Genomic DNA, 14462 nt, shown 5'->3' with positions numbered 1-14462 from the left:
TTTTGGCTCCACCTTTGCTCCAACCAAAGAAAGTCAATTTTGCAGATCCTCCATGTCAAGAGCAGTGGAAAAGGCACTGAAAGACAAGGTCTGCAAATCATGAGTTAAGAGTCTCTATGGTTACTGCTGGCCAGAAGTTGTTGGCACTATGGTGATGAGCACATTGGAAGTGAACAGTGATGCTTAGACGCATCTACAGTTATGTCAGTTATTGGGACAGTCACAGTGAATTAGATCACATTTCAGATATCAAACAAGCTGTGTTTTAAATTTTATATTGGATGCAAGCCCCCTCTTAAAGACTGATAACTGTGACCTAAATCTTTCTAGAGTTTAGGACTGAGAGCAGGGCCTCTGCCTCAGGGAAAATAGGCAAAGAAGACATAGGAGTGAAGGATAGCTTACGAGTGCACGTGGACTGATCTAATTTCTGTGATAACATAAATGCCAATTTCCTAGCAATACAAACTCAGTTTCTGTCTCTGAAGCACCACAACAGGAGTGGGGAATCTTTTTTGGGTCGGGGGCTGCTGACCCACAGAAAAATCAGTCAGGGCTGCACACAAATGAGAGAGAAAAAAAATTCCTCACTGATATGGCCCCTGATTGAAAAGGAAAAAGACACTCCCCACAGAGCCTAGGGAGGCCCAGGTTTGTAGATTTTGGGTACTCCAGCCCTGTGGGGGCACAGTGGCAGGGGCTGGAGTACCAGCATGGGTTCCCCAATTTTGGGGGGGAGCCCTGAGTCTCAGGGGCCAGACCCATGAAGGCAGGCCTTAGGTTCCCCACTCCTGCATTACAGCATCATCTGTGCACATGTTGTATGATGAAAAGTTCAACTCTGCAATATATAAGAAAAAAGAGCTTGCAGCTTAAACCTATATGAAAATTCATGTCTATATAGACAAGTAAAGAATTCACACAAATTAAAGTTAAGTTGTCCTCTTGTACTTGTCAAACTATCCCGCTGCTTACATGTACTGACTAAATCATGAAAAAAAAAATCTAAAAAAAATCTGCTTCTTTATATGCTACGAAATAAAGCATGCCCTCCAAATGATTAACATACAAATCATATACTGAACTGATACATACACAACCTGAGATTTTTATTCTAGCATTTTACCACAATTTTGAATCTTTGATTAACATTTTTCTCCTTTGGTTTTAATATGTTGATCATTCTTTTTATCAACTTTTATTGTTCAAGTAAAACAACAAAGAAATTGAATGAACTCCAAATAATAAAATGAAAAAGCACATTATCTTTTATGAAATCAAATGTGAATTTCCCTTTAACAAATTGTTCCTAGGTGTAGTGAATTTACACCTTGTTTAGTACCTGAAGTCATTTTATGCAAAGGTATTCACTGTGTGGTTGTTCATGCTTCATTGATGGAGATTTTCTATTGCTGAATGCAGCACTCGAGCCTACTTAGGTATCTGAGGTTGGCATTTTCACTTTAACTGAAACTAAAAGGTTGTGAAGAAGGAACCAAATATTAACAATGTTGTACTGTAGTTGTATACCTTCAGAGCCCAAAGGCAAAATGCTTGAACAATGTCCTACATGAGAGAAGAGAATCCTTCTAAAGTGCACCAACTGTAAGGAGACTCACAAGTTTGTGAGGCTGGGACGTTACATTTTACATAGGCATCTCATCATTCATGGTTGTTAAGTTTCCCTGGCTGTTTTGTTGATCTTACAAACTGCCTCCATGGCTTGCTCTGGCATACGTGATGGATCTGACAGAATGGAGGTGGTTGTACTGAGATGCCGAAGGGTGTTCAGCACCACTGGAATAAAGGGGCAGAAAAAAAAAATCAAGAACAATTAGTTTGGTTGCAAATAGATTCATGTGCAACACAGTCAATTTACAGCAGGGATGAATGATCTATGCAATATGCAGAGACACAGACATTCTTGCAGTACACACTACAGCAGATTAATCATAGTTAACTCATGTGATTAACTTAAAAATCACAATTAATCACACCTTTATTCATACTGTTAAACGATAGAATACCAGCTGAAATTTAGGGTGTTCTTCTACATTTTCAAATACTGTATATTGATTTACATTACAACACAGAATGCTTCAGTCACCATTCCAGAGAACATGCTTCCACACTGACAAGGCTTGTTAAAAAAATGCACTAATTAAATGTATGACTGAATTGTTTGGGGGAGAACTGTATGTTTTCTGCTATTTTACCCACATTCTGACATACATTTCCTGTTACAGCAGTCTCACATGATGATCCTGCACGTTAATCATTTGAGGAGTGTCTGAAATCTGGATGAAAATGTGTCTTGAATCTACATTTAGTTTCTGGTCTCTACAGGCCTGCCAGTGGGGTAGAGACAAAGGAAGCAGCTACCCCAAGGTCCAGTGATTCAAAAGGGCCGGGGGCTCCAAGTCACTGTTGCCATTACAGAGGCAATGGCTGGAGCTCCAGGCCCTTTAAGTAACTGCTGGAGTGCTAAGCAATGCTCTCCCGGTGGCTCTGAGGACTGTCTGTGTTTATGTGTGTGTATAGGGAGAGGCTGCAGCATGCCATACTCTGGTAGCTCTGAGGGCTGGCTACTACTAGACCTGTTGCTTCCACCCAAAGACCTGCTCCCTTCTCGAGCAAACCTCTCCTCTCACCACTTGCCAAAGTCTGTTGCCATTCCTCATCCCCCAGTCTTTACAAGCAAAAGCTACATTATTTTTATTCTCCTCAGTGGCAATGCACAAGAAATGCTCAGAGTGAATTTCACTGGCAACAATAATTCTTAACTTTCCACTACAACAATGCAATAGGTTTGAAAAAAAAATCACAGCCTATACTATACTTTCCTTCCCTTTCTAATGCTGAATTTCGAAGAGGAAACTGTATGGTAACAATTATTACAGTGTTAAATTACCACAAGTTAGAACTCTACTTACTTGGCCTCAGAACAGGGAGCGAACAATATTGATCCAGCCAAGCCATTGTGGTCTGGTTCAGGTCCTCTAAGCTGGTCGTAGACACCATTTCATTGAAGGACTCAAACAATGGCTTAATAATAATACTAAACTGCAAATCAATGATGGTTAAGGGGGAAAAAGACCATGTAGGACTGTAATAAAAAAATAGTACATATACTTACACTGAACTTCAACCACCAAAGGGACACTAACATTTAAAGAAACATTCTGGCTGGGGATATTAAAATAAAATCTAACATCAGTGTTCTTCAGGTGTGTTGTTTGTCTACTTCTGTAATTCATTCTGTATAAGCAGTGAAATTAGACTGGTTTATGTATGATCACTTTCAGTGCCTAGTCTCCATGCTCTAACATCATGCTGTTGCATTTGTGTTGCAAACAACAGAAAGGAACATTGAAAAGAAATTATGAAAAATTTTTCTAGTCCTAGTAGTTTGTCTTCCTCTTTTTATTATAGTATTATAATAAAATGATGCAGCCAGCAAAAACTGAAACTGGTAGACATCCATTCTATGGGACACATCTGAAGATCAGGCAATCAGTGCTAATAGCAGCAAGCTATAAACATGCTTTTTTTTTTTTGGTTTCCCCCCATAATTCCTTGACCCTGTGATGGCTATGGGCAGGGCTCGACAAATCGCAGTTTCTACTCAAATCGCCTGTGGCGAGTAGATTTCAGCCAGTTGCCCCATTCACCAGCAGCACGCGCATGCGCAATGCGGGTCTTGCGCATGAGCAGTGCAGGGCTGGAGAGTAGATTTCGCCACCGTTTGTCAAGCCCTGGCTATAGGGGTAGCTCAGTGGTTTGAGCACTAGCTTGCTAAACCCAGGGTTGAGAGTTCAATCCTTGAGGAGGCCATTTAGGGATCTGGTGAAAATCTGTCAGGTATGGTACTTGGTTCTGCTGAGAAAGCAGAGGACTGGACTCAATGACCTTTCAAAGTCCCTTCCAGTTCTAGGAGATCAGAATATCTCCATTCATTTCATTACTAGAAAAGAAGGTCTGGACAGGATTCTCAGATTATTATAACATACTGAGCAATGTATGATGATCATTTCCTCCTACTAGCAAAGGACTGTACCATTCAAGGCACACTTTGTCTCTGGTTGGCCAGCATAGTAAGGACTGGGAGCAGATATCAAATCAGGGTCTCCTATATGGCAGCTGAATTTGTAACCAAGTCTGACCTTCAAAGGAATTGATGATGATGATGTTTAATTAATTTCAAAAACAACCCCTTCCCTAACCAAATTAAAACTTAAAATCAAACCAGTTTGTAAAATATATATCCACAGAACTTATCTTTAAGATAGTTCAGTTCTATGATCAGTGGCCCTGAGACGCTACCATTATCTTTACATCTACTGATAACAGTAATTTTTTCCCAATTCCATCAAAGTTTGGAAATATGGCGCAAATAAGTCTCAATACTGTAATATGCTCCTGGGTACCCTCCAACACTAGTGACCAAGATCAATCTAATCATTTTCCATTATGTTTAAAGGGACTGCCTATGTTTATACCTACTTGTAAAATGACTGGAAAGGGGATGTAACAGGCTATTCTTCAGCTATCTCTACCAGTCCAAGGTCAGATTACTCATCTTCTTTACCGAGCAGAAACTCTTAAGAGATTTTCAGATTTATGTTTTGAACCTCCTTTACAGACATTTCAGAAAGGTGAAAACAGCTTTCATTAGTCATCACCATTGCTGGCTACAGGGCCGGCTCTAGGTACCAGCAAAACAAGCAGGTGCTTGGGGCAGCACATTGCCGGGGCAGCATTCCGGCTTGCAGGAGGAGCAGGCGGAGAGCCCCACGGAGGCTGTCCTGAGCTAGGAGCCCCACACCCGGCTGCTTGGAGCCTGCGCCTGGCCCTGGGGCGCTGGGAGCTATGTGTGGGCAGCCCCAAGGTTCAGCCCCTGCTGGGGTGCTTCTTGGAGGGCGGTGCCGGATGGCCACAGCTGCTGCAGCTGCTGGTGACGCTGAGCCCAGTGGGGCAGACTTCAGCCATGGTGGCTGCTTCTGGCAGCTGGCTCCCGACTCACTGGAGCTGAGTTCAGGTGGGCACTGGTGCCCCATCTCCCGAACGCCAGGAACAAGTGAGACCCTCCTCCAGCTCCTCCTGCCGCAAATGCACCCAAGCAGCACCCGGCCACTTCTCAGCAGCCAGCTCCCATTGCCGCTGCCACCGCTACAGCCGCCTCCTGCCCGGTGCCCGCCAAGTGCTTGAGCAATCAACATCTGGAGACAGTCATCATCTGCTCCGGCCGGAGAGCTGTGACCGCTCTGACCAGCCGGAGCATCAGCAGAGAAAATGGGGGTAAAAGAGAGGGCTGGTTCTATTTTTGGGGGAGGGGGAATTGCTAGTTTCCAACAGGTCTCCATGCAGCTGGGGATCCCTGATTGCATTATGTGGTGCGCCCTCCACAAACTCTCCTAATCCCAGGTGCTACCAAAGCCCCAGGGGTGGCTGGGTCTGGCTCACTCTCTCCTGTGTGCGCGCGAGCCCCTTTCCCCCCCTCATACACACCCCCCCCCCACATGCGCGGTCCCAAGCCGGCTGGTTGGAGCCGGGAGCCGCTGCTCTTCCACTCCGCCCGCCCGCTCAAAGTTGCGGGGATCTCCCTTCTGGAGGCAGTCTCGTCATTTTTCAATGGTGACAGCGGGAGGGCAGGGAAACCAGAGGAGGAGGAGGCGAAGAACATGCTATAAAAGGACCCGTTAGCCTCTCACCGCCGCACAGGCACAGTGCGAACGCGATAATTCGGAGGGAAGCCCCAGCGAGTGGAGCGGTAACGACACCCGTTCCTGCCACTGAGAAGTGTCAAGGGAGCAGGGTGACAGCGAATAGCCGCCAAGCATGCACGCAATTCCGACCCCCTACTTCCCCGGGTTGCTTTCCAGCAGTCTAGCCAAAAGCGGGGAAGTTAGGGTGGAATGCAAGAGAAATCAGAGTCCCATTTAAATACAGGGCGCTTCACCTCAGCAGTTACATCCCTTTTCTCCCAGCCCTTCCTTCTGTATTGGACACATAGCTGCTTTGGGTGAAAGTGAATCTCCAGCCTTGTAGGGAGGGAGGGAGAGAGAGAGAGAGAGAGGAGCTTTCTGCTCTGGTGCACACAGATTTATGGCTCCCAGGACACTCCCGGGTTGTAGGACCCCTGAGTTCCTTTTTCTCTCACTGCTCAGAGTTCGTAAATAAAAGCCCAAATATTCTTCAGACTTACACAACCTGGAAAAGGTTGCTAGGAAAGCCGATTTCCGCCATTAAAAAAAAAAATCACTCTTCCTGTGAATGATTAAGAGCTGGTTAGAAGGAAACACACCTACGCAGTCTAGGGAACCTTCCAGCTAAAACCGATACGCACTCTTTTAAACGAGAAGATAAACCAGCTAGTCTATAGGGCTTTATAACCACTGAATGCATCCTGAGTTGCACCTACAAACATCTCTACATGGGCAGTAGATTTACTGATCGCCCTCTAATGGGCAATTATGGATTGCTGTTATTGTTGATAAACTATGGATGTGTTCTTTGTTGGGCACTTACAATATGTACCAGGTATAGAAAATCCATATAGTCTCCTCCAAGAGTTTACCAATACATTTGACACAACAGGTTTCCCAATCCTTATTAGCTTGGAATCAGAAGGGTAGCCCTGTTAATCTGAATCTGCATAAACAACCAGAAATCCTGTGACACCTTTAGACTAACAGATCTATTGGAGAACAAGGTTTCGTGGGCAAAAGACCCACTTTTGCCCATGAAAGCTTGTTCACAGGACTTCTCCTTATTAGCCCATTTTCTGTAAGCACGGCGTTTGGTCCTCCCTCTCCGGTCTATCAATTTGGTTTTGGTAATTGTGATTTTATTAAAATTAAACCGAGTACACTAGTAGGAAATTGTTTTATTTCACTAACTATACATTTTCAGTTTTCATTTAAAAAAATTTTAAACAGTAAAAAACAAACAAACACCATTGGAAAGTGCAAACGTGTAAAAGCCAACAAAAAAAAGGGGCGGCCAAAAATTTTTTTGCTTGGGGCAGCAAAAAGCCTAGAGCCGGCCCTGGCTGGCTAAGAGCACAGACAGCCTCCTTAGCTTTCACTGAACAGCATTCTGGAAAATGTCAGTGTAGTCTGAGTTCTCTCCTTCCAAGGTTCCTGCTACAGACTACCTAAAACAATATCTCTGATAAACTTACACCGCCCAGTTCATCTCCGTGGGACATTAACTCTGAAACCTCATGACATTAATTTAGATGTCGGGAGGGATAGCTCAGTGGTTTGAGCATTGGCCTGCTAAACCCAGGGTTGTAAGTTTAATCCTTGTGGAGGCCATTTAGGGATTTGGGGAAAAAATTCATCAGGGATGATACTTGGTCCTGCTGTGAAGGCAGGAGACTGGACTCGATGACCTTCAAGGTCCCTTCCAGTTCTAGGAGATAGGCAATCTCCATTATAAAAAGATCCAAATCCAACCATTTTACTGTTGATCATGTAGGAGAAATAGCCAACATTCCTAAATTGCTTCTCACATCTACCTTCATAACAAAAGTCCCAACTGCCTCTTACCGAGCCACCAAAACTCCCAGCTTCCTCCCTGGCAAATTCTACAATGCTCTTATACCTTTTTAAAAAACCAGATTATGGGGGGGAACAGAAGGACAGGAGCCATACAGCTTCCCACTCCCTCTCAGGGAGGTGGAGGAGGGATTGGTGAGCGTAGTGTACATGGGGTGCAGCACTTTAGTTAACTTGAAAGTGAAAAAACCTGCCAGGGCTATTAGCAGAACATTGAGCCTGTGAAAGAGCCATTCAAGTGATAATGAAGCTACTTAACAGGCATTTGCCAGCCCCAGGTATAGACTGTCCATTCCCCAACTTACTGTGTTAGTCCTTGGGACCTTTAATGAAACATTTTTAAAGCACATTTTAAACAGTGATAGAAATGTAGCCGTGTTAGTCTGCTGTAGCTGAAACAAAAAACAGGACTATGTAGCACTTTAAAGACTAACAAGATGGTTGATTAGATGATGAGCTTTTGTGGGCCAGATCCACTTCCTCAGATCAAAAAATCATTTTTTGATCTGAGGAAGTGGGTCTGGCCCTCGAAAGCTCATCATCTAATAAACCATCTTGTTAGTCTTTAAAGTGCTACATAGTCCTGTACTTTATTTGAAACAGTGCATTGCTGAAAAATATAAAAGCTAAAAAATGGTGTCCTCTGATTCACTGCTGTTGCGCACGGGGGCACCAGTTTAACCGGACTGTCCAGGGCCTCATAAATCCTAAGAATGGCCCTGCTTGAGCTTTTCCCAGAGATGGTTAGGTCAAACTTGCTGCAGAGCACATGGAAACCTTGCCTACAAATGTTGTACAATCTGACTAAAAGGGATGGAGTCCGGTTGGTCAGGCCCAACAATGTGTTTCTATGAATTGGGGGGGGGGGGGAGAGAATATGAACCAAAATAATCTCTTAACTTTCTCTCCTAAAGTGTATGCAATTCAGCACAGGACTCAGTGCAAAAGAGTCACAAAGAGAAACTGACTAATCTGGTTCATTGTACAGGTTAAGTGAAGGACAAAAGAAAACCATATGAATGGTGCAAAGCACACACAATTTCATTAAAATTAAAGTTTAATAATCGTGGTACAGGCAGCCCCCGGGTTACGTACAAGATAGGGACTGTAGGTTTGTTCTTAAGTTGAATTTGTATGCAAGTCGGAACTGGCGTCAGCCGCTGCTGAAACTGATCAGTTTCAACCGCGGCTGAATCTGGATGCCAGTTCTGACTTACATACAGATTCAACTTAAGAAACCCAGGCGTCCCCAAGTCAGCTGCTGCTGAAACTGATCAGCGGCTGATTCCAGGAAGCCTGGGGCAGAGCAACTCTGCCTTGGGCTTCCTGTAGTCAGCCACTGGTCAGTTTCAGCAGCGGCTGACTTGGGGACGCCTGGGGCGGAGCAGCTGGGGTGCTGCTGGGTTGCTCCAGTAGCGCGGCTCCTTGGCGCTACTGGAGCAACCCAGCAGCACCCCAGCTGCTCTGCCCCAGGCGTCCTGATTCAGCCGCTGCTGAAACTGACCAGCAGCGGCTGAATCAGGACGCCTGGGGCAGAGCAGCTGGGGTGCTGCCGGGTTGGTCCAGAGCGGCGCTGCGGGACCAACCTGGCAGCCCCCAGCTGCTCTACCCCAGGGGTAGGCAAGAAAAGCCTGGTCTGCTGGGGGGGGGGGCACTAGCTGCACCCCCCGCCAGCAGACCAGTGAGACAGGGGTGGCGGGACTGCCCAAGTCCTCCACGGCTTTGCTCCGTCTCCCTGGTCTGCTGACCTGGGAGACGCGGAGCAAAGCCGCAGAGCACGTGGGCAGCGGGACAGTCCAGGCGCGCCACGGCTGTCCCACTGCTGGCGTGCTCCGAGGCTTTGCTCCCCATCTCCCTGGTCTGCTGGTCAGACCTGGGAGACAGAGAGCAAAGCCGCGGAGCACGCCTGCAGCGGGACAGCCCAAGTGCGCCCGGGCTGTCCCGCTGCGGGCGTGCTCCAAGGCTTTGCTCCTGTCTCCCTGGTCTGCTGGGAGGGGGGGGGGTGTCCAGCAAAGCCGCTGGACCCCCCAGCAGACCAGAGAGACCGGGAGAAGCTTTTCTCACCCCGGAGGACACGGGTGGCGACACGCCGCCCGTGAGCTCCGGGGCGAGAAAAGCCCCGTTCGTAAGTGTGGATCCGATATAAGTCGGATCCGCGTAAGTCAGGACTGCCTGTAGTTATCAGTAAGGAATTGATATAGCTTATCTTGACAGTGGTCCTTTTTTAAAAATGAAAAGGTAAGTTATAATCTCAGGAACAATATTCACTAAACTTTAACCATTTTTAAACCATAATAAAAAATAACAATAATACTATGAATTCTAAGAGCACATTCCTTCCAAACCTCTCCAATAGCTTTACAGACATTAATGGATTTACACCTCAAATGCACTGTGAAGCAGAGAAATATTATTCTCATTTTATAGATGAGAAAATAGAGTAACGGGGTTATTTAAGTGAATGGCTAAAAGTTGTAGCATCAGTTTTTGGCAGAGTTTGGATTAGAACAAAATGTTCCTGACTCCCACTCCTATACTCCAATTACAATACTCTAGGCAGTTAGTGCGTTTTTAATATAAATGCAATGCACAGTATCACAGTGAAAGGATACAATCCAAAACTTCCAATTCTGGAGGGTCCTGTTTCTCACATACTCATCAAACATACTCCGCATGTGATCAAATCTCTGCCGTGTAATGGGAACCCCAGTAGCAGGAAGCTGCTGTTGACAAGAACTGAAGAAAAAGGCCATAGCTCAAAATCTCTTTGCAGAAAGGAGATGTTTCTCTTCCAAACCAAACTCTAATACAGAACACCACCAAACTTTAGCACCATTGAATTAATGATGCCTGTTAGGAGAAATCCACTACAATGAAAAGGGCAAACCTCATTCATTTTACAACTCAGTAATGTGTATTGTGTAACACAGTTTTCTTGTCAGTTTTGTCCATATCCATTTACAAAAGAGAATTTTCGAATGCTAAGCATTTATCATTACAAATAATAGTTAAAAACGAAGTAAAGCCTCTAACAACGTAATCTTCAGGACCGATGCAGAAAATATTAAAACACACTAGAAATAGCAGTCAGATCAAAAACTCATAGGCAAAAAATCACCACTAATATTTTCTTCAAATTTCTATGATTTTAGGACATAGCCCAAATTAAAGGGTGAATTTAAAATCAACTGAATAAATGTTCATCAGTAGTTATAAATATATTTTATTGCTCGCTTCAAATCTCTAATTACATAACAGAACATTTAACAATTCTGTGGATGAAAAGTGCTACACAAAATGCTTTACAATAGGATAGTTACCTTCTATTGTATAAATGGGGAAACTGAGGTACAGAGCAATTAAAATGACTTGCCTGAGATCACAGAAGAAGTCAGCTGCAGAGCCAGTAAGAGATCACTGCACCTCAAGTCTCATTTCTGTTCTCTATTCAGCAGACATTATATCTTCCAATAATGAAAGATTACATACAACAGAACCATTACAGCTCCCCTACTTTAGAGAACACAATTTCTGATAGGGGTGTAACAGTGTAACTGTTTAAACAATTAACCAATAAACATTGGCTTATCTGTTTCCATCACAGTTACATGCCAGCTCCCAACCTAGTTCCCAGAGACCTGGCTGCTGCCCTACGCTGCAGGCTCTAGAGTATAAACTTTATATTGCAGAGCCCTCGGTGTGTGTAAGCAGTAGGATTTTTAAGTTATACAGTTATATTTTTAACTGATTTCTTTTTTTACATCTCTAATTTCTGATGGACAGTACAATACTGCTTTGAACACAACCCTTGCTTTGAACACAACCCTTCCTGACTACTTCTCAGGAATGTTATGACTGGCGGGCTGAGCCATTTTTGGTGCTTATCATGGTGTACTAAGAGCCTACAGTACGTCTATACAGAAGCCTAATGATGCTCATCCTATTGTGATTTTGCTTTTTCATTGGGATCCACTGATTTTTTTTCCCCCCTCTTCAATGCTCCACTGCCATATAGCATAATATTTGATGCAGATATCCAAGGCTATTTACGCAAAAGGAATGCTCCCCACCGTCTGGTCATTATGAAAAAAGGTAACAATTCCCCCCAAAACCTCACATGATGGTAGCATTTAGCTCCTCAATCTCTTCCCGGAGGCGCCTGGTTTCCTCTTGTGACTGCATTCTCTCCTGCTGTAGCTTAGCTATATATTCCACAGTCTTTTGGAGCGTGATTGCATGGCTGATCTGTACCAAAGGGAATCACAAAGTTAACTTTCCAGAGTTGATCTAAATAGCCTAAGAGTTTTCCCCAAACCAAATAAAGCACCTACAGAAGAATTTCTTCCACTTTATCATATTCCTTATCCACCCTGTCAAAGCACTTTGGAATTGGAAGATGAACAGTGTTTCAAAAGAGAAATTAATCAGCTAGGTATTTATCCTGACTCTTATTAGCATTGATATAGTGAAAGATGCATGTGTGTGCAATTTGTCCTCTCTTTCCCAAATTGGATTTTAACTACCTTATCAATGGAAATGTTGAAATTGTTTGTTAATCACTTTCTTTCTTAACAAATATTCATACTTCTTAATGAGGGGTGTTATAACTTCTTTGATATGTTTCTTATGTGATTAACGGACTTGGTCTTTTCTCATTATCATTAAACATATGGGAAAGTGTCTAATGGTTATTAAAGAAGCCAAACAATGTTACTGAGTTCTAGTCTAGGATCTACCTCTGTGTGTGCCTTTGACAGGATAGAAATGAATAACTTAGGCTTCTTTATTTAAATTAAACACATTTTTTAAATGAAGACAATCGATGTTAAGGCTCACATTTATTGTAATATATTTATTGAAATGCATTTAATGTAAGACAACACTTCATCTGTGAACCCTTCCTCACTCTGACTCAAATCAATTCACCCTGGGCTTTAAGGGTACAGTCTTTCTGTGCTACAGTTTATCCATCTGTCAAATTTGTACATGACTTGCCTCACAGTGTTGTGAGAATTAAAGCAGGTTCCTAAAATATTATTTTGAGATGGCAGAGGAAAGGACCCATATATGGTAAGCACAAAGCATGACCATGCTGCACATAAGATCAAATCCCTGTTACTGCAGCTCCAGGAGAAAAGACCACTGCACTGCCCAGTTTCCTTTCCTTCCCCTTTGGGTCCTAAAGCTGAAGCTCAAGCTCAAAGTGGACTCCCTGAAATTTTGAGACTTGTACTGGTAGGTAGAGGTAAAAGAACAAAAAGCTGACATGCACTCAGCTACCTGGCTAGTAACAATAGATTTTCTTCTACCCAGCTTGGGAACCCTCCCCTAAACATTTATGGCACATATGCATCAGATAACATCACTTTGATTTGTACTTCAAATTCTCCAGTGAAACACGTGTTGTTCAGATATATTAACAACCCTTTTCAGAATGAATGGTTTCTATAATTTTATATTGAGATACTTGCCAGGTTGAACATGCATAGCACTCAGACAACTTACTGACTTAGAGTTAGCTGATACCAAGCTGTTCAGGGTGCTAAAACCAATCTTGATATTAAATCTTCTCTTTTGTTCTGCCGAAATATGCTTTATCCTTCGATTCTGCATAAACAAACAAAGATACCTAATAAATCTATGCTAGTTTCTATACCACGGCCCCATGCTAACTTTTGCTATTAATATCAATACAATTTTATTTTCTTGTTGAATTAAAGTTACCATGATATTCATAGCCTTCAAATAGGCAGTGAAGTATCATAGTGAAATTAATTACTCACACATGGCAATTTCAACCCTTTCAGAAGTGTCCACTGTACTAAATGCAAACCAAAACTAGTTTAATAGGTTTTCTTCTTAGATTTAGGAAGATGATGTTAAAAAAAACCCTGAAATTCTGATCGTGTTTCTTTTCATCCTTGGACCTTTAAAATAACCTACAAATTATGAGCCTAACCCACCATCCCTAGTGCAGCAAAAATAGCCACTGAAGTCAGTGGATTTTACAAGCATGAAAGGAACCCACAATTGGATTTTAACATTTGGAATACAATCTTTGGCACGTATAAATAGTTTAAATAATTATTTGGCTTACATGCTACCACATATTTCTAAAGCTGTCAAACATCTTTTTCCATCAGATCCATGAAAAAGGAATTATCATATTTAGCAATTTCCTAGTGTTTTTCATTGTGCTTTACAGAAGATAACTGACATTAGCCTCCTTTTATGGAGGGGAAAAATGAGGAACAACAAGATTAACTGGACAACTATATCACAAAACAAGTCAGTGGCAGATTCTGAAACAGAACCTAAATTTCCTGATTCGCAATCCAGTGCTTTACGCACTAGATGTGCTGCTAAACTGTAATCTAAGCAGTTTTATTTAGCAAGACCATCACCTTTTAGTTTTGAGAACAACAACATTCCAAAAAGAGAAAAGAATGGAAGGCTAAAGGTGGACAAACATCAAAATAGCCTGTAACAATCACTGATCCTTTGCTGCTTATTAACATATTGGGATTTAGAATACAGGCAGCCCCCAAGTTACGCGTATCCGACTTAAGTCGGATCCGTACTTACGAACGGGGCTTTTCTCGCCCTGGAGGACGCGGGCGGCGGGACCGCCCAGACGCGCCGCAGTCCCACCGCCTGGGTCCTCCACGGCTTTGCACTTGGGGTGCTGCCAGGTTGGTCCCCGCAGCGCCCCAGCTGCTCTGTCCCAGGCGTCCAGATTCAGCTGCTGTTGAAACGGATCAGCGGCTGATTCAAGGAAGCCCGGGGCAGAGAAACTCTGCCTCGGGCTTCCTGTAGTCAGCCGCTGGTCAGTTTCAGCAGCGGCTGAATCTGGACGCCAGTTCTGACTTAAGTACAAACCTACAGTCCTTATCTTGTACG

At 43.5% G+C, this 14462-nt stretch overlaps 1 protein-coding gene across 1 annotated transcript in view; it reads right to left on the bottom strand.

Moving 5' to 3' along the window:
• Nucleotides 1-1088: 1088 nt before the first annotated feature.
• Nucleotides 1089-14462, bottom strand: part of MLXIP (MLX interacting protein) — a 78212-nt gene continuing 64838 nt past the window's right edge. Inside the window, exons 13-17 of the mRNA XM_075898646.1 lie at nucleotides 13068-13169; nucleotides 11680-11807; nucleotides 10175-10298; nucleotides 2934-3063; nucleotides 1089-1797 (exon numbers count right to left, since the gene is read on the bottom strand). Coding sequence (XP_075754761.1) covers nucleotides 1676-1797; nucleotides 2934-3063; nucleotides 10175-10298; nucleotides 11680-11807; nucleotides 13068-13169 — 606 coding nt within the window. The 3' untranslated portion in view covers nucleotides 1089-1675. The remainder of the gene's footprint in view (nucleotides 1798-2933; nucleotides 3064-10174; nucleotides 10299-11679; nucleotides 11808-13067; nucleotides 13170-14462) is intronic.

Source organism: Pelodiscus sinensis, chromosome 15, assembly GCF_049634645.1.
Source record: "Pelodiscus sinensis isolate JC-2024 chromosome 15, ASM4963464v1, whole genome shotgun sequence".
Taxonomy (NCBI): Eukaryota; Metazoa; Chordata; order Testudines; family Trionychidae; genus Pelodiscus; species Pelodiscus sinensis.
This window is presented reverse-complemented; position numbering and strand designations above follow the sequence as displayed.